Source organism: Mustelus asterias, chromosome 5 (genome assembly GCF_964213995.1).
Source record: "Mustelus asterias chromosome 5, sMusAst1.hap1.1, whole genome shotgun sequence".
Lineage (NCBI taxonomy): Eukaryota > Metazoa > Chordata > Chondrichthyes > Carcharhiniformes > Triakidae > Mustelus > Mustelus asterias.
Window position 1 is genome coordinate 119,329,476 of NC_135805.1, and position 26,156 is coordinate 119,355,631.

At 41.0% G+C, this 26,156-nt stretch overlaps 1 protein-coding gene and 1 pseudogene across 1 annotated transcript in view; both read left to right on the top strand.

Moving 5' to 3' along the window:
• The window catches only part of csmd1b (CUB and Sushi multiple domains 1b), a 2,043,836-nt gene that overhangs the window by 1,515,542 nt on the left and 502,138 nt on the right, over positions 1-26,156 (top strand). Inside the window, exons 21-25 of the mRNA XM_078213588.1 lie at positions 2,712-2,828; positions 5,568-5,783; positions 6,443-6,631; positions 12,242-12,411; positions 14,596-14,752. Of these exons, the coding sequence (XP_078069714.1) occupies positions 2,712-2,828; positions 5,568-5,783; positions 6,443-6,631; positions 12,242-12,411; positions 14,596-14,752 (849 nt within the window). The remainder of the gene's footprint in view (positions 1-2,711; positions 2,829-5,567; positions 5,784-6,442; positions 6,632-12,241; positions 12,412-14,595; positions 14,753-26,156) is intronic.
• Positions 19,589-19,842, top strand: LOC144494542 (U2 spliceosomal RNA; annotated as a pseudogene).

Sequence of the window (26,156 nt, forward strand, 5' to 3'; positions counted from 1 at the left end):
CCATTTGATTTACCTTCTATGTTCCCTCATGCCTCCTATCCTTGAAACCCCATAATGCTGTGCAAATAAATATTATGAAACAGACAGCAAAGATCACAGAGCCTGAGCTGTCAATCAAACAATGTTTTTTCTGGGGTGTGACTGTTTAAACAAGCATAATAGCTATCTGGCTTTCAGCCAAACCTCATTTTGTATGCTTGGTTGAGAGCCCAAATCCTTTCCAAATTCATGCTGACTGCCCTTCGCTAACTCATTCCTCTTTGGATGGAAATTAATTTTCACCGCTATTACATCATCTTGAAGATCGGCCATAGCTAATGTTGACTGGTTTATGATGATATCGAATTAAGTACAAGATATAAATGGAAGCCTGGACACAGGCCATTCACTCCAACTTGCCCACTCCAGCACATATGCTCTACCACAGCCTTCTCTAGTCTCTTTGTCTCACCCCGTCAGCATATCTTCTATTCTTTTCTCCCTCATGTTTAGCTAGCTTTCCCTTGTATGTTTCTGTGTTATTTTTCTTAATTGCTCCATGCGATATCGAGTTTACATTTTAATCAATTTCTTGGACAGAGGTTCCTTCTGAATTCCCGAATGGATTTATTAGTGATAAGCTTATGTTTACAGCCTCCAGTTTTGTGTCTCCCACAGGTGGAAACATCTCTTCCCAAATATATCATAAACCCTTTATGAATATAAAGAACCCTACCAGGTTACCCCCTCAGTCTTCGCCTTTCCAGAAGAAAGTGCCACAGACTGCTCAATCTTCCTGACTAACCTCTCAGTTCTGGCAAAAGTCTAATAAATCTTTTATGCACCTTCTTCAGTACCTCTATATCCTTTTTATAATCTGAAGACAAGAACTATGCACAGACTTCCAACTGTGGTCTCGCCATAGTTAAATAGGTTTATCATAATTTCCATGTTTTCAGTTCTATCTCTCTCAAAAGGAAACCCAGTACTGTGATTGCTTTTTATGGCCTTGATAAACTGTGCTGCTACTTCAAATGTTTTGGGTGTCTGTACGCCTTGATCTCATTGTTTCTCTCTCTCGTTCCGACTGTTATTTTCTAAGCCGCATACAACCTCTTCAGTCTTCATACCATGTCGCACATCTGTATTGAAATTGTTTTACCAGTTGCATGCTCGTTCCCCAAGTTTATCAATTTCTTTTGACACTAGGTGGCATAAAGATGAGTAAGACTTTGGTGTTGATTATTTTCCTTGTACCTGTGCGGTGCACATGTGCAGGAATCAGGTTTGAAGGGTTGTACATTGACTTTCCACACCTTGTGTTAGTCTGTTAATTGGACCCATGTAAATATCAATGCCCATGCACTGAAAAGGAAAGTTAATGCCATCATTTTCTCGTGGCACGGCTATTTCTACATCTGATTCTTAACCATGGCCAGGATTTTACGTCCCCCATCCTGCTTGGCATGAAATTACGGTCCTGCCGAAGTAAGCAGTAATTTTTAAATGATCTCCTGAACCTGCCGGGGGCAGAGAGAGGCACTGTGGTGGGGCCATAAAACCCTGACCAATGAGGTGTTGCCTTAGCCTGTGCTATGATATGATCCATAAATGTTCTGCTGTCAGTGACGTTTTAAAAAAAAGTGACGCGGGTATTTCTAAGAAGAATACATTTTTGTGATAAATTGTTCTGAGGGGGGAACCATGCTGAAAGTGAGCGCAGATCGGAGATTGATTTTCCAGCGTTACAGCAATCGCTGCAGTTCATGTTCTCTTCAAGCATTGTTCCCTGTTGGGAGCACTGTTCAGCTAAATTTACCCCATAATGTTAAATCGACCTTTCTCAAATGTTTGAAACAGTAGAAATGTTAACTTGAAATAGGCTAGAGTCTCTGAAGCTGTTTAAACAACATAGGTATTCAACAATATAGTTTGAAGAATTAAATAAGGCAATGCAGTGAAATTTACTAGTTGAAAAAAAAGCCAATATGACAATAACCAACTACAATGGAATTCAATACAATTACTACAGTTAACTGACTGCTTACATGAAAATCTTAACAGTAATCTTCAATTTCCATTGGATCTTAATAGGCCAGAAGAAACCAATTTCTGAAAATTTAATGCACTTATAAACTACTTGCATATTAACTGTGCCTCTTGATGGAAAGTTTTAAAACCATTCATTCTAGTTCAGATCCAGGAGAAAGACTTGGCACTGTGCTATCTTTGCTAATGCCAATTTAAAATTGGACAGGAGTTATAATACAGATTAACTAATATTGAAATTAGTTTTGAATTATTATTTAGATCACAATTTCCAAGGTGAGCTGTTCAATAAAATAGCAATGTGCTGCTAACTTCATTCAGTCAAAGTGTCAGTCAGTAATATCTCTGTTACGATGAAATGCAGTTGTGATAAAGAAAAGTTTATCATAAAATGAATTTGTCCGAGCATCAGATTTCAATTCATTGGGAACATTTTAAATTGTCTTTTTCTGTTCTTCATACATTTTTATGAAATTGCAAAGCAATATACTCATTTCTTAATATTTCTATGTATAAAGCCCTCTGTATTTCTCTGTATTTTTCCTCTGGAATACAAATTTCCTCTGTATTTTTCAGACTAAATTCAGAAACTACTACTTATTTTCTGCCAAGTGCTTAGGGATTGAGCAAGAAAAGTGTTGTTTCTTTCAGCGCCATACAAAAAAAAGTTTCTTTTTCTTTAGCTTTCTGTGGTGGCTATGTTCATGGCACAAGTGGAACTATTCTATCTCCTGGGTTTCCTGATTTTTACCCAAATTCCTTGAATTGTACTTGGATAATTGAAGTATCGCACGGAAAAGGTAAGTCAACTGTGTTTCGTCACCGTTTTTGCTTCTGCTGCGAAGACATTGCAAATAAGAATGTTTGAAAACTGTAATTGTAAAAACTGCTTCAAAAGTTTGACCCATTATTCAGATAACCCCTTGGAGACAATGTACCACTTTGACTCAGTTTGGCTTTGTATGTGATTCTGCCCCACATACAGTGGTTGAGAATAACCTCTGAAATGGCTTAGCTCGTCACTCATATGGATCAATCTGTCACCTCGTGGTTTAAGAGGAAAGCCCACCACTACCTTCTCTGGGTAACCAGGGATGAGCAATAAATACTGCCCTTGACAAAAATGTCCTCATCCTGAAAATTAATGTGGGTTTACATGAATGTATTAACTGATGACTGGAAATATTACATAAAAAAGCATGAACTTTCCTTGCAAATTGAAAATTACTTTCAACTGCCTGAGCAAATTAGAGTTGGTCTTTATCTGCCAGTCCTAAGGGACATTGAGAGGGTAGATAGTAAGAAACTTCTCCCATTAGTTTAGGGCCAGTTATAGATGGCAGAGGGAAGTTATGTGTGGAACCGGAGGAGATTGGTGAAGCATTGAACCAATATTTCTCTTCGGTGTTCACGCAAGGGGACATGAATATAGCTGAGGAGGACACTGGGTTGCAGGGGAGTAGAATAGACAGTATTACAGTTGATAAGGAGGATGTGCAGGATATTCTGGAGGGTCTGAAAATAGATAAATCCCCTGGTCCGGATGGGATTTATCCAAGGATTCTCTGGGAGGCAAGAGAAGTGATTGCAGAGCCTCTGGCTCTGATCTTCAGGTCGTCGTTGGCCTCTGGTATAGTACCAGAAGATTGGAGGTTAGCGAATGTTGTCCCATTGTTTAAGAAGGGGAACAGAGACTTCCCCGGGAATTATAGACCGGTGAGTCTCACTTCTGTTGTCGGCAAGATGTTGGAAAAAATTATAAGGGATAGGATTTATAGTTATTTGGAGAGTAATGAATTGATAGGTGATAGTCAGCATGGTTTTGTGGCAGGTAGGTCGTGCCTTACTAACCTTATTGAGTTTTTTGAGAAAGTGACCAAGGAGGTGGATGGGGGCAAGGCAGTGGACGTGGTATATATGGATTTTAGTAAGGCGTTTGATAAGGTTCACCATGGTAGGCTTCTGCAGAAAATGCAGATGTATGGGATTGGGGGTGATCTAGGAAATTGGATCAGGAATTGGCTAGCGGATAGGAAACAGAGGGTGGTGGTTGATAGTAAATATTCATCATGGAGTGCGGTTACAAGTGGTGTACCTCAGGGATCTGTTTTGGGGCCACTGCTGTTTGTAATATTTATTAATGATCTGGATGAGGGTATAGTTGGGTGGATTAGCAAATTTGCTGATGACACCAAAGTCGGTGGTGTGGTAGACAGTGAGGAAGGGTGTCGTAGTTTGCAGGAAGACTTAGACAGGTTGCAAAGTTGGGCCGAGAGGTGGCGGATGGAGTTTAATGCGGAGAAGTGTGAGGTAATTCACTTTGGTAGGAATAACAGATGTGTTGAGTATAGGGCTAACGGGAGGACTTTGAATAGTGTGGAGGAGCAGAGGGATCTAGGTGTATGTGTGCATAGATCCCTGAAAGTTGGGAATCAAGTAGATAAGGTTGTTAAGAAGGCATATGGTGTCTTGGCGTTTATTGGTAGGGGGATTGAATTTAGGAGTCGTAGCGTTATGTTGCAACTGTACACAACTCTGGTGCGGCCGCACTTGGAGTACTGTGTGCAGTTCTGGTCCCCACATTACAGGAAGGATGTGGAGGCTTTGGAGAGGGTGCAGAGGAGGTTTACCAGGATGTTGCCTGGTATGGAGGGGAGATCCTATGAGGAGAGGCTGAGGGATTTGGGATTGTTTTCGCTGGAAAGGCGGCGGCTAAGAGGGGATCTTATTGAAACATATAAGATGATTAGAGGTTTAGATAGGGTGGATAGTGATAGCCTTTTTCCTCTGATGGAGAAATCCAGCACGAGGGGGCATGGCTTTAAATTGAGGGGGGGTAGTTATAGAACCGATGTCAGGGGTAGGTTCTTTACCCAGAGGGTGGTGAGGGATTGGAATGCCCTGCCAGCATCAGTTGTAAATGCGCCTAGTTTGGGGGCGTTTAAGAGATCCGTAGATAGGTTCATGGACGAAAAGAAATTGGTTTAGGTTGGAGGGTCACAGTTTTTTTTTTTAACTGGTCGGTGCAACATCATGGGCCGAAGGGCCTGTTCTGCGCTGTAATGTTCTATGTTCTATGTTCTATTAATAGAGGGATCAATAATTCTCTGCATGAGGGATGGTATAGGTGGGAACCATCACAGCATTTAAGAGGCATTTAGATGAACACTTGAAATGCTGCAGCATATAAGGCTACAGTTCAAGTGCCGGGAAATGAGGTGAGAAAAGATTGGTGCTTGATGCCTGGCACAGACACGATGGGCTGAAGGGCCTCTTTCTGTGTTGTGAAACTCAATGGGGGGCAATCTTGAATCCGTACTCACTTCCCCTATCTATACCCTTCACCCTTGCAGCAGAGTTTTGTCCCACCCTCTACAGGATGGCGTGAAACATGCCCACCCAGGTTTTTGTGACAGAGTGTGGTAAGATCTGGAGAGAAACACACTTTTTTCTCTGCCATTTTTTGATAAGATTTCGCCCATTGACTACTGTCAGTGTCAGTTAAATCTCCATTTAAACCTATCTTTCCTTTTTTTTAGGTGTGCAATTGGTGTTCCACACATTCCATCTTGAAAGCTCTCATGACTATTTAATTATCACAGAAGATGGGAGTTTCACAGAACCTGTAGCAAGGCTCACAGGCTCTGCCCTGCCTCCAAGTACCAATGCCGGCTTGTTTGGAAATTACACTGCGCAATTACGCTTCATCTCTGACTTTTCAGTATCTTATGAGGGGTTCAACATCACATTCTCAGGTAAGCTTCTCTGCTTTCGCTCAACCTGCAACCGTTATTTAAAAATCAAAATACCAAACAAAGCAATGTGTGTGCGGTAACCTGGAAATTTCCGATTTAAATCAGCTGATTGTTGGTTCTTCCACTGTCCGACTAATTTATAGTTTTAAACTTAGAATGTTGAATACTTTCGATATCATCATGCTAATCACGTTTAAGTGAAAAGAAAAGAAGTGAAAGAAAAATGACTGCCTTAAATGATTGGATTAATTGAGGTTAACAAAATACTATGAAATAATGTGATGTTTAATGGATTTTATGAGAAAATAGGATGATGCACAAAATGCTCATGCAATCGTTTGCAAAATATCTAAACCTAATTGGGTTGTGAGTGAATTAGAAACTTTTACGGGAAGCTGCATTGACATAGTATTTTCACGTTTCGCAAAGTGAAGTTTCCAAATTGTCAGGTGACATAAATCATCATTCCTCAAATGAATGTAATATTGGAGAGAATGAAGGATGAGGATTAACTACCTTGATTGTTCATACATGTCCATTTCCTTTTATTGGCTTGAAGATTTTTTTTTATCTATCCAGAACCAACAAATAACTGGAAAAATGTGTAACATGATTGTTGGATGTATTGATCTGATTATCTGAAATATTCTTTTTCACAGAGTATGAGTTGGAGCCATGCGATGATCCTGGTGTCCCTGCTTTCAGTAGGAGAATTGGGTTTCAGTTTGAAGTTGGGGACTCATTGACGTTTTCCTGTTTTCCTGGATACAGACTCGAAGGTGCTACTCAGATCACCTGTTATGGAGGAGGACGGCGTGTGTGGAGTGCACCTCTTCCAAGGTGTGTGGGTAGGTGGTCACATGCTTTCATTTCATGCATCCTAATGTTGAGTGTAATGTACTTATTGCTGGGTAAGATATTGGCAGGAATATAGGTCTACAGGATGGTATCAGTCACAATATCAGTCACTTGCTGAACAATTCCAAGGATCCCTTGACCTCACATTGACGACTCCAAGAAACATTTGCTGAACAGCAAATTGTTAAAGTCAAAGCAAGTGTTGACGTTATTTTGTAAGTAAATACACCAAAGTTAATTGAAGTTAACAAAACAATATGGGTGGAATTTTCCAGTCCCGCCAATGTCTGCTACTTCATGCATGGCTCACCCGTCCCACCAACGGGAAGAGCTGGAAAATCCTGCCGTATGAAATGAAGTGATGTTTAACCTGTTGAATACCTGGCTGACATTTTGAGGATACATGTTGATATACGTTTATATGGTATGTTGGATACTCGTTCGAAGGTCTGAATTGTTTTGTTATCAGATGAGTTATAAACAGTGATCCTATTCAGCTTAGAGCAGAGGCAACCAATGCAATATAAACCAGATGGGCTCGCTACAGTTTAAGGAACTGCAGCACACGGCGATGTCAAAAAAGATGCAAGTTTTGCTCAAAATTGGACAAAAGAGGTATCTTCTTGCTATGAAAGCGATCACAGGATCATTTGTGACTACTTGATTTCGACATTCTGTTACTGGTAGCACTGTGGTTGCTGAAAAATGTTTTTACTCAACAGAGAATTTCTTCTCTTAAATATGTGAGTTGAGGAAAAGGCAGCAGTGAGCTCAACGTGACTTCCTATCATCCACATATAGACTGGAAATATGTCTTCCAAAAGCCATTCTAATGATTTCTATAGATATAGCTCTAAAGCCTAAAGGGATCAAGGGATAGGGAAGGGAAGGGGGGACCAGGATATTGGAATTCGATTAAAGCAAATGACTGCAAATGCTGGAATCTGAAACTAAAAGAGAAAATGCTGGAAAATCTCAGCAGATCTGGCAGCATCTGCAAGGAGAGAAAGGAGCTGATGTTTCGAGTTTTGACAAAGGGTCATCTGGACTCGAAACGTCAGCTCTTTCTCTCCTTACAGATGCTGCCAGACCTGCTGAGATTTTCCAGCATCTTCTCCTTCGGTTATTGAATTTGATGACTGACCATGATCAAAATGAATGGCGGAGCAGGCTCGAAGGGCCTAATGGCCTACCCCTGCTTCTAGTTTCTATGGTTCTAATATATGCTATCTCACAGGTTTAATCTTGCAGCTTACAATTTATCTGAGATGTAGAAACCTGGAACAAAATGAGATGATAGACCATCAAGCCTGCCCCTTGAACCAACTTTGTACCGTCCACACAATTGTGAATACTGCCTTGACATGTTTAAGCTCGTGAAAGAAATTTCTGTATAAATATGCTCTCATTCATGAATGTAGTCTAACAAAATGCTTGAATATTCATCAACCTTATGCTTCCATTGTCTAACTTTGGAATGCTCCGTTCAGCTCCATCAGTGCAAGAATCACCACATCCCATGAGATATTTAAACCCAGATCTGTCCTTTAATCCTTCTGTTCCATTTCTGACCTGCCATTAATGCTTCATTTTAAAGAGGACAACATATCATGGGGTGATACTGAGTTTTGATCATTTTAAATCTGTGTTCTCATAACTGTACTTGCAATATGAGATACAAGGCATATTTATATCATCTACATCTTCCAGCATTTTTTTAAAGATATCCATCATGGTCCCAATTTTGTCTGAATCATAGTGAGGCTATGTTTGAAATATATATAATTTCAAGCTCCAACCTCTTAAAAGATGGGTGAATTACAGAGGATTCAGAAAAGAGAAACAAGGACAATTTAAGAACGTACGGTTCTGCATTATGATTCATCTTATAAAGTTAAACTTGTATCTGCTGGGCAAATGCCATTAGCTTTCGGAGCGCTGCTCCTTCGTCAGATGGAGTGGATATCTGCAGGCAGAAGGATATCTGCAGGATAGAAGGCAGATATCCACTCCATCTGACGAAGGAGCAGCGCTCTGAAAGCTAATGGCATTTGCTACCAAATAAACCTGTTGGACTTTAACCTGGTGTTGTTAAAACTCTTACTGTGTTTACCCCAGTCCAACGCCGGCATCCCCACATCATGTTCACAGTTAACACAGAGGACTCCCAGGGCCACTCCCTCTGGATTATATATCATGCTTCTGCCACCTCTGATGGATATGTCCTGGGACTTCTCTTGGCTTAACAGAGCATGACTATGTAAGATGCTGCTTGACTAGTCTCAATCTTGGGACAAGTTACCCGAGGTTAATGAGGAGGATGTTGCAAGGTTGACTGGGCAGAATATGTCACTGTCATTTCCAGTACCTACAATGATGCTGAGTGGTCCAAACTTTATTATTTTTTTACTTTTCTCTTGTGATTTAAGATAACTAAGTGGCTTGTTTAGACCATTTCAGAGAACAGTTAAGAGTCAACCACATTGCTGGGGGATGTCTGGAAACACATGTAGGTCAGCCTGGATAATGATGGCACAATTCCCATTCCGAAGCAGTACAAGTGAAGCAGATAAGTTTCTGCAACACTCTGGTAGTTTTTTGGTCACCATTATTGAGGCTAATTTTGTATTCCTGATTTATTAATTAGCCAAATTTAAATTCCACCAGCTGACATGATGGGACTTGAACTCATATTTCCAAATCATTAAAGCCCACGCCTCTGGATTACTAGCCCAGTAATATTACCATCATGCTACCATTCCCATTTCTAGTGCACAGTAGGGAATTTTATGTATGAATTTTATATATTTAGTTGAGATTAATCCATACATGCATTGTTAGAATTGAATGTTAATTGGACTCATTAAAAAACAGTAAAATATAAAAGTTGTTTAAAGGATTCTGCTGAAACTAGAGATTCATAAAATTATCATAGCATCCCTCAGTGCAGAAAAAGCCATTCAGCCCATCGAGTCTGCACCGACTCTCTGACAGAGTATCTTATCCAATCCCTTAACCCTGTGCATTTATCATAGCTAATCCACCTAACTTACATATCTTTGGACATGAAGGTGCAATTTAGCATGGCCAATCCGCCTAACCTGCACATTTTTGGAGTGTGGGAGGAAATCAGAGCACCTGGACGAAACCCATGGAGACACGGGGAGAATGTGCAAACTCCACGAAGAGAGTCACCCAAAACTGGAATTGACCTGGGTCCCCAGAGCTGTGAGGCAGCTGTGCCAACCACTGTGCCACCGTGCCACCCAGTTTGCTGTCTCGTCACAGTACTTGTCCCAAATGGCCATTCTTGTAGCAAAACCTAGACATGGAACAAATAAAGCTGTTGGACTTTAACTTGGTGTTGTGAGACTTCTTACAAGTTTCAAGGAATAGGTTGAGGGTGAGAAGTGGAATGCAACCAAACCTGATCTTCTGTTCAGCTGGCTGACCAGTACTTTTTCAGGAGGGAGTAACATAGAAAGATGTCTGACTCTTTTCCCTTTCTCAAGGAAGGCTGAAATCAGTTCTATTACCTCGCCAGAGATAATCTACCTCATCACAAATAAGCAACCATACCTGGATCTCTGAGACCTTCCTATATGGTTCAGTGCCACATTCTTCAATGCATTCCTCACTAGGTCATTGAGCAGTTTTATAAACTGCTGTTTGTTTTTTTTCTTTCTGCCATGATACGAATTTATTTTCCAATGCTGTCAAGGACTGGCACATTATACTCATACATATCTCCCAATTATTCAAAGTATTGTTTTTACAACTGGAACTATTTTATAAGTACTTTTTTTGGAATTTCTTTTCTATTTAATGGACTCTCCAAAATTTAGCAACAGCCAGGTATTGGAGGAGTTGAATGTTGATGAATGACACAACTTATAGAACTTTGCATCCGTGTTTTAATAATGGGTGATGCTCATACATTAAGAGTAGCATTGGCCACATGTATAAACTTTGGAGGTCATTACTTAATGTCTTAGCCTATCTTAATTTGCCTGTTGCACCCTGCTGTACGTCAGTACAATTATGTGCACTGGTTCTGCTGCACTAACAATGGAACGATCTGTGCTAAGAGCCACTCCAAAGTCAGCACACTCAATAGTCCACATTACGTTCCATGACCTGCCTTTCCTTGTGAGTTCATTACTTTCTTCCTGTTGCTCAATTGAAAAGGAATGGAACACCTGCTCTATCCAAATTGAGTTTAATAGCTGAAAATGGGATTTGGGTTCTCGTCCTCTGACTTCATCAATACGTGCTGTAACTACTTAAACTGAGATGGAGTAGCACGCTAGTGCCACAGTGTGGTGGTTATGATCGTCTTCTGCACTGGGAAACTATCAAACAAAAGTATGATTCTTCTCCACAGCAATGGAGAGAAAAATTAGAAAGGAAATTTATCCCCATTCTGCACGCAAACCACCTGCGAGCTGCTCAAAGCAGTATTGGCAAAGGCTAGGGAACTGGCTAAACATTCACATTCTTGGCTGTAACCAGTTTGTTTTGATGTGGAGTTGCAGGCGTTGGACTGGGGTAAATACAGTAAGAAGTCTCACAGCAGCAGGTTAAAGTCCAACAGGTTTATTTGGTAGCAAAAGCTTTTGCTACCAAATAAACCTGTTGGACTTTAACCTGGTGTTGTGAGACTTCTTACCAGTTTGTTTACCAGGAACCAGGGGAGTTGTGTGAAAATATTATTGGATTATTTAGACTAGAATGGCTAGCAAACTGAAAAAGAAATAAAATCCAAATGGAGTATTAAGTTGATGAAAAATATTAGTGTAGTGCTGGCAGAATGATGACAGTGTGCTTTTGAAAATACAAATATATTGTGTGCATTTGGCATGTCCACCACGCGTGCATTACAAATTTTTAATAGCCCATTCAGTGCTTTACATACTCAACAGCATTCCTAAAGTGAATGCACCCACACCTACCATAACACACAATGTCCAAAGGCCAGGTGGATATCATTGTTATTCCGTCCACCGCAGGCTAGGATTCTTTTGTAGTTCCACAATTCAGAGAGACTGATGGACTTTGCTAACAACTCCAAAGTAAATGCATTCATACAGCATTTTAGCTTTTGCTGACAATGAATTGAGCAGCATTGTATGAACGACAGTTAAAGCTGCACACTCCTGTCTTTATTCTCAGGCATGCTGATAATGGATCACTTAAACTATGTTTAATAGTTATTTAAAACTTCATATGTTACTATTATGGTTCCAAAATTGTCTTGTTTGCTGCATCATTACCCACAGCTAATCTTGCAGCTAATAAGCTGTATAAATGGTTCACTTTAGTGATTTTTAAATATTATGGTTAATGGTGCTTGCGACAGACAAACAAATCACGATTTCCAGTTCAAGTCTTAGATTTTTTGGTGAATGTTGTGTCACATATTTGGCACTCGCTGTGAATGTATATGTCCCTCCATAGGAATAGTGTAGGATATATTTATGTCAAGCAGCAATTTTAAGTAGTATTATATAATTGAGTTGTCATTTTGTATCTGTCTTTCTTTCCCCTGTATTTGTTCTGAAGGATATTTTAATTACTTGCACTTTCTATTTGTGACTTAGCTGAATGTGGAGCCTCTGTAACTGCGACGGAAGGCACTCTGTTGTCGCCAAATTATCCAGCCAACTACGAGAACAATCATGAATGCATCTATAGAATTGAGACTCAGCCAGGGAAAGGAATTCGCCTTCAAGCCAGGATGTTTAAACTTCAACAGGGTGATGTTGTCAAGGTAACAGTGACTTCAGCACACATAGCTTCTTTTTGTTTATTTTTCCGAAACAAAAATCCAATCAAAAGTATTACTCTTATTGCAGAATTTCAATACTGTATAAATGTTGAGATTAAAATTATAAAAGTGAATTATACAGCTGCATGAACAAATTTGAACTACATATTGATTAAAGAACTTGTTTCAGATGATGCTTCATTGGTTTTCACCCTTACTTTAGATGATTGAATTTATAATGGATTTCATTTCCATTTGAAATATGAGCAATCAAAGTTCTGCCAAAAAATGTGGTAAATGAACCATAGCCAGGAAGTTTTCAAGTTCAATTTTGGACCTCAAGAGTTGGGCGATCTTGACCAAGGTGGTAGCTGAGACTCATATAGCCTTAGAATTCAGAGAAGAAATCTCAAGCCACAGTACATAGACATTCACCCACACCTTTGTCTTTGGTTAGACAACTTACAAATACTCACATTCCAATCTTGCTTGAAAAGGAAAAATAATCTTGGATTTGCATCTTTCACATCCTGAGAATATCCTGGACTTCACGTATCTCCTTTTTGTATCTCTTTACTTATCCTTTCCTGAAGGAGATGATGCCAAGGAATAGATCTAAGAATGGAATGATCTCTAATATTTCATCAGAAGGGCAAGTCTTGGTCTTCTGTGAACAAAACTTTTTTTTGGTGTGGTCTGTGTTGCCTCCTGTATTGTGGAAGGATTGTTTTGGAACCAAGTAGTATATTAACTTAACAATATGATAAACAGTGAGTAATGGCATGAACTAACTGTATATCAAACTGCCCAGGAATAAATATCTGAGTTTCCATTGCTATGTTTTTTTCACATACAGCCCATCAGTTATTGTTTGGGAAAAATATTATTGCTGTTATTATAGATGTAGTGCTGGACATCTGAATTGAGGTGTAGACAATTTCAATGTGATGAAACCAATATTTCACTCAGTCTAACAAGGAGAGGTGTTGATTAAATTCTTATTATGTTTGCTTAATGGGAATTGATCTGTTGCATTTTCTTTTCATTTCTTTGCCAGATTTGCTGTAGTTACACACGTTCTTCCTCTTGTTTCTCTGCAAACTGGGCTGTTCACATCAGATTCATTACAGATCATTGCCTCTCAAAGTCATTTTGTTCTGCTGTTTGATGCTCAACTGTTGACCAGCCGAGGTAGCTTAAATGAGGCACTGGCACACCTAGAATTGTATTCTGACCTTAGGGTAGAAAGCAAGAGATGTTTACATTTGTGGATGTATTTACTTAACATTAATTGCTGGTAAGTCATCCGTGGCTCAATTTCTTTCCTTGACTTTCTGTCTACTGAGGCAGCATGAGGCTTTTATTTGCTTCTTTCGCGGCAGTGTTATTGTTCAGGTGGGACACTAACACATCTGTCTTCTCTGGTTTGGGACTGAGATGCCAGGTCTGGAAATATCATTCCAGGAGATCATGCAGGTTGTGTGTGAGCATCCTGTTTTCTTCCTCCAGCTTTGATAGCTGCTTCAGCATTGCTATGTCATCAGCATGGTCAAACCTCTGGATTTGGTGTAGGGCTGACCTTCTACTCCAAGACCATTTTATCACTCCTGCTCTCTCTCTCTCACACTCTCTCTCTCTCAACTCAACCCCCCACCTGGGCACTCAACAGATAAAGGTCAATTTTATATCCCTTACCATTGTCATGGTAGAAACCCTTTAAGTCAGCACAGCTCCTGATATATCTCATCCTTTGGCTTGGCATTCATTTTTGTCTGATTACGCTGGTGTGAAGCATCCTGGGATCATTTGCCATATCAAACATGCAAATGAAATGAAAGTCGTTGAGTGACTTCTTTCTGTTGAGCTTTACACATTGGATCTGATTTTTAATCATTATTCCGGTGTATGTACCAGCTTCACTCATGCACCGAGTGTGTGGTGTGCAGAAAGCATGCGGTCAACTGGAAACTAGTGTCTTTGTCAGTGTCTTTTTTGGCCTTTTAAAAGCCCTTTTTAGACACTTCATTATACGTTTCAGTAGTTGGTGAAATTACAGGTTGATACCAAGAGTCACAATTCCCATCATCATAACAAGTTTGACCAGTATGAACCACGAATTAGATAAGTTTGAAGTCATTATGAAGTTATTAAGTTGCTTCCAAAAATCTCTATGCCCTCTCATTTTAGGTGTATGATGGAAAAGATAACAGCTTTCGGCGCCTTGGAGTTTTTACTCAATCAGAATTGCTGGGAGTTGTTTTAAATAGCACATCAAACCATATGTGGCTGGAGTTCAATACAAATGGAACTGCAACTGACCAAGGATTTGAACTGACATATACAAGTAAGTGAGTGGAATTTATAAAGCAAGATTTGTATTTTGTTGTCCTGTTCATAAGTTGGTGCTGTATATTTAGTGCTTCATCGATGTATTGTGGTGTTGTACACCATGCATGGATGCTTTAATCTGTGGGATAGATGTAACAAAATTGTAAAAATGTTTCTGATACTTTCTACAGCTCAGGTACAGAGGAACCATTGCCTCCAATGCCCACACCCATGCCCCTGGTCCCATCCCCACATACCTGTTAAGGATTAAAGTCGCATTTCTTGCTCTAGCAAAATATAAATAGGTTGGCAATCATGGTGTTTGGTATATTTCTGCAATAGTCTCTTCAAAACCATATCCACATTGTTGTGTTTACAACATCAACAACTTGCATTTAGAAAACACCTTTGAATATAATAAAACATCTGAAATTTCCTCAAAGGAGTTTTAACAATCGAAATTTGATGTTGAGAGATGTAAATTGTTATTAAGACAGATGAGCAAAAGTATTGTCAATGAGATGGGTGTTAAGGAGCATCTTGGGGGGAGGGGGTCAAATGGCAGAGAAGTTTAGAGAGGAGCATATACACTAACTGGACTGATAAAAGTGCGATATGTGCAACAACAGGCTAAAATTGGAGGAACACATAGTTTGGAGGATTGTAGGACTAGAGGAGGCACAAAAAAGGAAGGGGTGAGACCACGGATGGATTTGAACACATGGGTGAGAATTTTAAAATTGAGCCTGCGTGGGTCACTAAACATATGGTTGATGGGTGACCAGGACTTGTCGCAAGTTCAAATGCAGGTAGCACAACAGTACCAGAATTAATGGTTCCTATAAGTCACTGATAAATAAGATCATTGTGCATGTGTTTTATGCTACTGATCTTCTTGCTTTTTGGGTAGCAGGCCCATTATTTGTAAAGTTAGATCCAGATGCTGTGCTGGCACAATATTTTGTTGCCTACTGCCTCTGTCTTTTCTTTTGTTTTGCTGTGTTGCTGGATAATGCAATTTGAGTCACCACTGGGATGATTTTAATTTTTGGTTGGGTTGTGAAATGGGTAGGATTGAATTGGTGGCCTGTCCTTCACCGTCTGATTTTCCTACCCTTTGACTTCAATAGAGAAGCAAATTGGGCGGTTATACAGTGGCCAGCTGATCCACTACCATCCGTTTTCTACCATCATTGAAAATAAAAATCAACCTGCTTTTTTGTGTAAAGGGACTCTGGTCTCTTGGCGGGTTCTGTTTTTTTGCATCATTTATAAACCTGATTTTCAAAAATAGTTTTGCTATTGGGAGGAATCTCTTCTATCTCTTAGTTTTTCAGCCAAATATTCTTCGGATTTGGTGCACTACAAAATTCCAGAAGAGTGACTTAATGGTGTGCTTCAGACTGGCACCTTTTTGAGAAGTGCTCTTGCAATTTTAAGGTCTTACCATTTGATTATTGGTGCCTCAGTGAGCTGGTGGCATGCGTGAACTCATAATGTTAGAAAAATTGTTGGAGTCTTCTCGAATTAATTGGTGCTCCATTGTCTGATATACCCTAACTTGTATGCAAAATAAGTTTTGACCTTAGCATTGACTTTTCTTTTTCAAATCTCTCAGTCTGTCATCATAATTGACAGAACATATGAGAGTTTTTTTCCACCTATTTCAAATTGATTACACCCTCCTTGAGCCGCCTTAACATGTGGTGATTAATAAGCAGTTCACTTTGCTGTTTGGATTGAAACTGTTGACATACATCAAGGTGTGTACACCAATATGCCCTTGCTCATCAGAGATTGGTGAATCATGTCTCTTGTTCTCTGTGCACAACCTTACATTTCAATGTGGTCTAAAAGTTAATTTATTCTCCTATGCATCACCAAAACATTCTATTTCCATCTCTTCAACATTCTTCAACATCCTCCCTGTCTTAGCTTATCTGCTGCTAAAACATTTGTCCATGCCTTTTTGCCAGACAATTTCAGTGCACTCCTAACTTGACAATGCTGTTCTGTCCTTTGTAAACTTGAGGGCACTCAGGCCTCTGCTTTCCATGTCCGAACTTGCATCAAGACCTGTTCACCCAGTGCTCATTGACCTGGTTCCTCTGCTATGCTCTGCCTCATTTGGATCATTCTTATCTCCTTGTTTTCAAATCCCTCTTCTTCCTGGCCCATCCTTATCTGCAATCCCTTCCAATCTTCTGAAATATCCGTGCTCCTCAAGTCTCTTGAACATCCCCAATTTTATTTCCTCCGCCACTGGGGGCTGCACCTTCAGCTGCCAAGGCCCTCAGTTCAGGAATTCTTGCCCTAAACCTCCCAATTTTCTGCCTCTCTTTTCCTCCTTTAAGATGCCCCTTGAAACCAATGTGCTATTAATCTGCCCTACATCCTTACGTGGCTCGATTTTGAATTTTGTTTTGTAATGCTGCTATAAAGTGCTTTGGGGTGTTTTCCTCCATTTGAGGCATCAAATTAATGGTATATTATTGGTATAACTAACTATTCATTCTCCGTTGGGTAAAAGCCCATTTAATTTGCCAACTGTTTTTCTCTGGTTGAAATATGTTGAAATATACTTTCCTGTATGAAGCTATTTTGCATTTATTGTCAATGATTTCTTCATTTATTCCAGAAGTTTGCTGAGTGTTGGTCATTCCAATCTTAATGAGTGTAAATATTGCAGTAAATCAATAAGTTTTATACTTATTATTGCTCCTAGCTGTATGTCAATTAACATGACATTCATATCACCTTTTCTAGTTGTATAATACAGAAATTTTCGGGTAAATGCATCAACAACAATGCCTCATGCCCTTTATTCAGATGATAGAAAATTCATATTTTTGAAAATGCGGCATCATCCTTTGGAGCATTATTTAAACATTTTTTTTTCAAAACGGTTTCCTTGACATATTTTGCCTCGAGACTTATTTTCAATGGCTATGAGTTTTTTTTAACACAAACTGAGCATCAGTTCTCTCTTTTATTCTGTTAGAAATCTTGATGTGTAAGGCACAAACCGTCCTCCTTCCATTGGACTTGCTCCAAGTCCTAAGTACTTGCTTATTGATGTTGAGGTGTTTTCGTACTGATGATTGAGAAGTAATCTTTCTGACTGTACGTGGATCTTATTATGGCGACAGGCCCGCATAAAGTAAACATAAAAGAGATGGTGTGAACCTCTTTTAACCTGAGAAAACTGGAGATGAAAGAGAGTCATTCTCGGAATTTTCTGCATGTCTTTCTTGTTCAGGGGAGAAAGAATCTTAAGAACTACTTCGCCTTCGAAGAACCTTTTTGTTCCAATTCATCTCCACCGTGATTGGGCCAAATGTTCCACTTTTCACGTTTTGAGCTTAATTTTATTCTTGTTTTCCTGAAGCTATTTTATTTATTTTGCTTTAACGGAGCTTCCAATTTCTGATCAAGACTCTGTGGCTCTTATGCTTTGGACTTAAATGTCATCTGCCACAACAATGACTTACGAAAAACAAGCAGTTATCTGTATCTTCCAAATGGTTTTACAGGTCTCATTTCTTCATCAAGCATAACACGTCAAAAGTATTAATAGTGCACCTGAAACCGTGAATGGTTTTTTGTTTCACCCTTTCAGACAGAACATCATTTATTGTCCAGACTGAGGGTTTTGTTACGTTGATTTGGATTCATGCATTAATGCACTTTATCATTCTCCTTCATTACCACTACCATTAAAGAGATCCAGTCATTTAGGACACTGGTGTAAGAACTTTCCTCATTAAATCAATAAACTGTCTCTACAGCTAAAGATTGGCAACTATTTAGATGGAATTTAGAGATTGATTTGAATGGAGTTGAAGGTACCCTGTAACTTGGAGCTGCAAGTATCAGCAACATAGAAAATGATTTGTGAGTGTGAAATAAACCAACCCTTTTACTTTACTTTATGTTGGGCTTGCTCTGCGAATTATTTATGGAGGATTTGTACATTCCAAACTTAAGAGTTGGAGAAGAAATGCCACCATTTATAAAGGGGGAAATCAAAAATCAGAAAACATCTTATGGTTTATGGATGGGTCATGAGAGAAAAAATCAAAGCTGGGTCCAATTAACCCCCAGCCTCCTGTCCATAACAATATAATGATTTTATACAGAGACAAAAAATTCAAGAGAATGCAGGCAAGGAGTAGGGCTCATTTTGGATGCTGTGGATGCCCTTAGAACTCCAAAATGCTGCATGTAGACTACTGGGGAAAATTACACTGGGCTATAGGGTGTTAGTGTGCACAGTTAACAGAATCCAGAAATATGCAGAACAAGTAGCTGATGACATTGATCAACATGTAATACTGACCAGCGGTGTGATTTTGGAGCTTAGTGTCCCTGCCCCCACCTTCTTGGAATCTCATACAACTGAACATGCATATCCAGATAGGAGGACCCCCGAATGGCATTGTGGGTCAACCCACAGCACGTGGACTGCAGCGATTCAAGAAGGCAGCTCACCATCACTTTCTCAAGGGCAACCAGGGATGGGCAATAAATGCTGACCAGCCAGAGACGCCCATGTTCCACGAATGAATAAGAATTTTAAAAAATAGGCATCAGCAGTTACTTTCAGGTTTGCTGCTGATTGATTTCTATTGGCTCTTGCTCTTATAAAAGCCTTTGATACTTTACATTGCTGTTTCAAGTTGCACAAGCCTCAGGGTGTGAGTGGTTGGTAGATGCTGAAGGATCTTTGTTGACTTCAAAGTAGATGAATACAACATGACTTGGCAAGGTAACATAAAGCTGAATAGCTGTTGGAAGAGGGAAGAAAGGAGAAGGGCTTTCAATGGGGGAATGCATCAATCCATGATGTTCAATCGCTTCTTGGCCTTTTGGCTAAGATCAAGTGTAGCATCGCTTCTCGGCCTTTTGGCTAAGATCAAGTGTATGGACGGCAGCCCATGGTCGGCCGCACTTGGTCGAGGTCATTAGGTTACACTGAGGCTTCATATGTTTCATATGAAGCAATTTTTAAAAGCGGCATCTCGGCCTTTTGGCTAAGATGCAAATGAGCTCAAGTCTTGGAGGAGGAACCTCCCCCTTCTCCAATCAGCTTGGCTCATGTAGATTGGGCCCAGGACAGGGTAAATGGTCGCTCGCCCTGTCTTGTCAGCCTGGATCTGAAATGTCTCAACTTGTTGAGACTCTGAATTGGATTTGATTTGATTGAATTGGAAAAGTATTTAAAAAAGGAGCAATTCTCCGAGATAAACATCAGTGAAGAACAATGTGTGGAATGTTTGATCTTGAATAAGGATGTCCTCATTGGAATCTGCCGCCTGGTACAGCCAGACCTCCAATCCCAGAAAAGGGCAAGAATCTCACTTCTATTACATTCTCTCTTCGCAGAATCAGAGCATCTTTATGGTGCATAAGGGAACCATTTGGCCCATCGAGTCTGCACTAGTTTGCTGAAAGAACATTCCACCTTGCCTAATCCCTGTAAACTTCAACATTCTTTCTTTCCAGATATAAATCCAACTCCCTTTTGAATACCTTGATCGAACCTGCCCCCTCAACCCACTCAGGAAGTTCATTCCAGATTCCAACCACACTCTGGGTGAAAATATGTTTTCTCACAGCACTTCAACTCCTTTTGCCCAATCTGTTGAATCTGTACCCTTTAATTCTTTTTGTACTCTTGAGAGGGAACAGTTTTTCACCATTTACTCTGTCCATACCACTCAGGATCTTGAATACCTCTATCAAGTCTCCCCTCAGCCTTTTCTTCTCCAAGGAAAATCGACAGTCAGATAATAGACTCGCAAACAAAGAGAGCATCTGGATTCCTGGGATTGTATGTTTTTCCATGATGTCCCATCCAAGTCACTTTGTGGGTGCCAAACTTTGTCAAATACTGTAACCAAAACTAATTCTGCTCATTCACCATCCAAATGGTGGAGAGCATAGATAGGGTATCGTGCCTGGTATCCTTGCAACTGTCATGATGCCTTTGTTCTCTGGCAGGCAGAAGAAGACAAAGAGGCTATCTGGACAGCCATTTTTGGTGTGGTAAAGTACTCATTCAAGCCACTACTTGGAACTCCAATTGGCCATTCACCATGAGCCCATCACAGGGTCTGCTTGGCTACATTAAAATGTCACCATAGAATGAATATTATAAACCAAATTGACAAGTGAATCATAGAAACACAGAAGAAACGTAGAAAAACTACAGCACAAAACAGGCCCTTCGGCCCCACAAGTTGTGCCGAACATATCCCTACCTTTTAGGCCTACCTATAACCCTCCATCCTATTAATTCCCATGTACTCATCCAGGAGTCTCTTAAAAGACCCTATTGAGTTTGCCTCCACCACCACTGACGGCAGCCGATTCCACTCGCCCACCACCCTCTGTGTGAAAAACTTCCCCCTAACATTTCCCCTGTACCTACCCCCCAGCACCTTAAACCTGCGTCCTCTCGTAGCAGCCATTTCCACCCTGGGAAAAAGCCTCTGAGAGTCCACCCGATCTATGCCTCTCAAGATCTTATATACCTCTATTAGGTCTCCTCTCATCCTACGCCTCTCCAAGGAGAAAAGACCGAGCTCCCTCAGCCTCTCCTCATACGGCATGCCACTCAATCCAGGCAACATCCTTGTAAATCGCCTCTGCACCCTTTCAATCTTTTCCACATCCTTCCTGTAATGAGGCGACCAGAACTGAGCACAGTACTCCAAGTGGGGTCTGACGAGGGTCTTATATAGCTGCATCATTATCCCCGGACTCCTAAACTCAATCCCTCGATTGATAAAGGCCAGCACACCATACGCCTTCTTAACCACCTCCTCCACCTGCGGGGCCGATTTTAGAATCCTATGGACCCGGACCCCAAGGTCCTTCTGATTCTCTACAGTACTAAGAGTCTTTCCCTTTATATTGTACTCCTTCATCCCATTTGACCTGCCAAAATGGACCACTATGCATTTATCTGGGTTGAAGTCCATCTGCCACTTCTCCACCCAGTCTTGCATCCTATCTATGTCCCTCTGTGACTTCTGACATCCCTCCAGACTATCCACAACCCCACCAACCTTTGTGTCGTTGGCAAACTTACCAACCCATCCCTCCGCTTCCTCATCCAGGTCATTTATGAAAATAACAAACAGCAAGGGTCCCAGAACAGATCCCTGGGGCACACCACTGGTGACCGACCTCCATTTAGAAAAAGACCCATCTATACCCACTCTCTGCCTCCTTTGGGCAAACCATAGTATGTATACAATGTAAATTTATCAACCTTGTACATTTTCTTAGTGGCTGTCTTCTGTGTGTCTTTGCCTGACCTAGTGCTGCTATGGAGTGCTATCCCAATGGTTGCAGCATGATTAGTGGAAGGCTATTGACTTGCAGTGATGAAGACTGCCAATTGCCTTGGAGGATAACCTTGAGGAACTCTGGGCCAGAGGGGCCCACTTGCATAGGGCATCATCTCAGCATAAGTGGCAGCATTTTGGGCTGGCTGCCTACACATCTTTTTAGCCTGTCTTGATGCTCTCTCCACTCCCATTGTTTTGTTTCTTAAAGACTGGATTAGTTGTAAGTATTCGCATTCCAACCATTATTCATGTAAATTGAGTCTGTGTCTTATAAGTTCTGTTTGTGAACAGAATTCCCACTCACCTGAAGAAGGGGCTCAGAGCCTCGAAAGCTTGTGTGGCTTTTGCTACCAAATAAACCTGTTGGACTTTAACCTGGTGTTGTTAAACTTCTTACTGTGCCTAACAGGCAACAGCAAGTATGCTGGAGGTGTGGCAGAGGTAAGGCAATACGTACTGTCTTCCTCAGAGAGGGCAGTAGAGTCCCTGGCGTCACTGCCTCAGGAAGTCAAGCAATTTGTTGGAGGGGGAGCTTGCTGGACTGTTGTGCTACACTGTATGCCCATTCACATACTACAATGCACAATCAAGATGGCAGCAGTCTGAATGACAGCGGTCTCAGCTTCCTTTACAGGACTCAGTGTTGTGTGGCTGTTACTTGTACTGCCTGAATGTGCCTCGTAACAGGTGATACAAAGAATGTAGCAAAAATTACAGTTTAGAAGCCACCAACATTTAAAGAGGCATTTCACAGGATGTGAGTCTCCCTGTAATGAGATTAGCAGCTGTAAACCGACCAGAAGAATACATAATCCTGCTAACAGGGAACATCTTAGTTAAACGATTGCACTATCCAGGGGAGGCATACATATGTTAATCTTTTAGAACTACAGAAGCCGAGGGGACGTGCGGCCAATACACAGAGGGAACCATCAAGAGGAAAAATAGTATAATTGTCAACCTTGTGTAGAAGCAGGGAGGCAGTATCCATCTTGCAGGCTGAGGGGAAGATTTCACTTAATAGCCAGTAAGTGAGTTCCAGCAAGCACACCAGAAGCAAGCTAAGATTTTTGTGGAGGCAATTAAAATCATATCTTTGCTGAACCTAGGGACAGTTCTCAAAATAACTCCCCAAATGTGTGCAATGCGTTAACTATTAAGTGGCCTTTACATATAGACATATTGAACTGGATGTTGCTTGAGAAGAGAAAAGTCCTGAAAGAGCCAGATCTCGTAAATATACTTGGATCAAAAAGGATAATTGCTACATAAACCGTGTGGGTGTGGTTAATAGTTCCTCTACATAAGTGTCCTATTTGAATCATAGAATAGAATCCCGACAGTGCAGAAAGTGGCCATTCAGCCCACCACACCTGCACCACCGACAATCCCACCCAGGCCCTATCCATGTAGCCCCACGTATTTACCCTGCTAATCCCCTGACACTAAGGGGCAATTTAGCATGGCCTATCAACCTAATCCACACATCTTTAGACTGTGGCTGGAAACCGGAGCACCTGGGGGAAACTCATGTAGAACGTGCAAACTCCACAGTCACCCAAGGCCAGAATTGAACCCGGGTCCCTGGTGCTGTGAGGCAGCAGTGCTAAACACTGTGCCACAGTGTCTTTTCTTTATGGTAATAAAATGTCTTCAGTCAGTGTTGTACTGCAACTGGGCTGGTTACTATTCTCACCGCGTCTTGCACATGACTCCTCACACCGTTCCTGTAAACAAAATTATATACCACCATGAACTGGTGTCCCAGGTTGGGACAACCTCGCAGATAACATCAGCTGGGTTTGTGACAGTACTGTATAGAAGCTGCAACACGGGCCACCAAATACTGCATCAATATTTGTTTCATATGTGTGAAAACGGAGTTCTCTGCCACTTCTATTCTGGAAAGGAAGGGCTCCAACCTTTGTACAAATACCTGTGCAAGGTTGGTGCTAGATTCTTCCTGTTCCTTCCTTGACAGTGAACACAGGCTCCCTTGCAAGCTGTCCAATGCACCAAGCATTCTGTTGTGCATATCCATCAGAGTTTTTTCTGCGGGCTACCCTATCAAAGCCTCGACTGAATCTTCTGCAGCAAATCCAGTTATCCACCTCGCCCTCCAGTGAACTCGTCTATCGTTTCCCCTACCCTGGGTGCAGTCTACTTATAATTAATGTCACGCCATGTGTTGATCCCACTTCTAATCTGTCCTCTCAGATACATGCAGTGAAATGTAATGAAAATTAAACTTTGAAGCCATAATTTTTCCACAATCAGCACAGCATATTTTAGAAAGTGCAATTGTGGAAACTTTCCTTTTTCAGTGTAACAAATTCTTATTCCATAAATAAAAATTTCCAAAGATAAGGAAAATGTAGAGCAGTGGCCGAATTGTTGTCTACCAAAGGGAGTACAAGTCAAATTGCGAAATGCTCAACTTAACTTTTTTTTTGGTGAAAAGCAATTTTTCTGCCTTCCCAGCTCCACGTCATTTTTGTGTGGCCTTTTCATGGACAAGGAAGGCCTTGGGTGCAAAACAGACATGCTCTTCTTCCAAGGTCAGGGTTCCCATTGTGAGGACCACAGGAGCATTGTATATCCTCCTTTGCACTGTTTTAGTGTGCTGGTATGAGTTTGGATGCCTCGAAAAATGTACCTCACAGAGACCACTGAGTGAAGCCTTCTGAACATTCTGAAAGCTGAGTTTAAAATATTTTAACACCCTCAAATGAGTACTGGATCTTTATTGTAGGGCTCTGTCCTACAAAACTAACTTAACCATTACCTTAATCACCATTTTGGAAGTGTTGACATGCATTATAAGGGTTTTTCCCATTCGGGAAATGGCCAGCGTACATTACAAATCATAGAAATCATAGAAACCCTACAGTACAGAAAGAGGCCATTCGGCCCATCGAGTCTGCACCGACCACAAACCCACCCAGGCCCCACCCCCATATCCCTACATATTTACCCACTAATCCCTCTAACCTACGCATCTCACGACACTAAGGGGCAATTTTAACATGGCCAATCAACCTAACCCGCACATCTTTGGACTGTGGGAGGAAACCGGAGCACCCGGAGGAAACCCACGCAGACACGAGGAGAATGTGCAAACTCCACACAGATAGTGACCCAAGCCGGGAATCGAACCCAGGTCCCTGGAGCTGTGAAGCAGCAGTGATAACCACTGTGCTACCGTATCGCCCCCATATAAATATGTAGAAAATATGTTGGTAAACTCGCCTTGTAATTTTTGAAACTGGCTTCAAATGTACATAGAGCTCTGATTGTAAAAAGAACATCCCCTATTTTTGAAATGTTAAAAAACTAACCACCTGTTGTTCTCCATTGAGTGAAAGGCAAACCTATTAGAAATGGAGAGGACATTGGTTCTTCCAATTTCAGGCTTTAGCAGTTGCAATCAGGCTTTGGCATCTGTGACCATTATGAATGCTTGGTTGAGTTACAAAAACTAAACGGATGCCCAGTTCTGTTGACACAGTTGAAAGGTGAAGAACTGGCAGTTTTACAAGGCTGTAATAACATACTCAGCCTTTGATATGCTTTCAGAGTGCGCGGTTGTTTATTTATGCAACTAAATGGTTACTTGAAAGGTTAACTTTTATTTCAATGGAGAAGTTGTTTTGCTATATCCATGAAAGACCCTTGAATGGAAGCTTTATTACATTGGCATAGAACCTTAGAACCCCTACAATGCAGAAGGGGGTCATTTGGCCCATTGAGTCTGTACCGACTCTCTGAAAGAGCATCATATCCAGGCCCACTCCACCCCCAACCTATCCCTGTAACCCTGCGCATTTACCATGGCTAATCCACCTAACCTCCACACCTTTGGACAATAAGGATAATTTAGCATGGCGAATCCACCTAACCTGCACATCTTTGGACTATGCGAGGAAACCTGAGCACCCAGAGGAAACCCAAGCAGATATGGAGAGCACCTGTAAACTCCACACAGACAGTCATCCAAAGCCAAAACCGAACTGGGTCCCTGGCACTGAGAGACAAGAATGCTAGCCACCTTGCCGCTCTTTT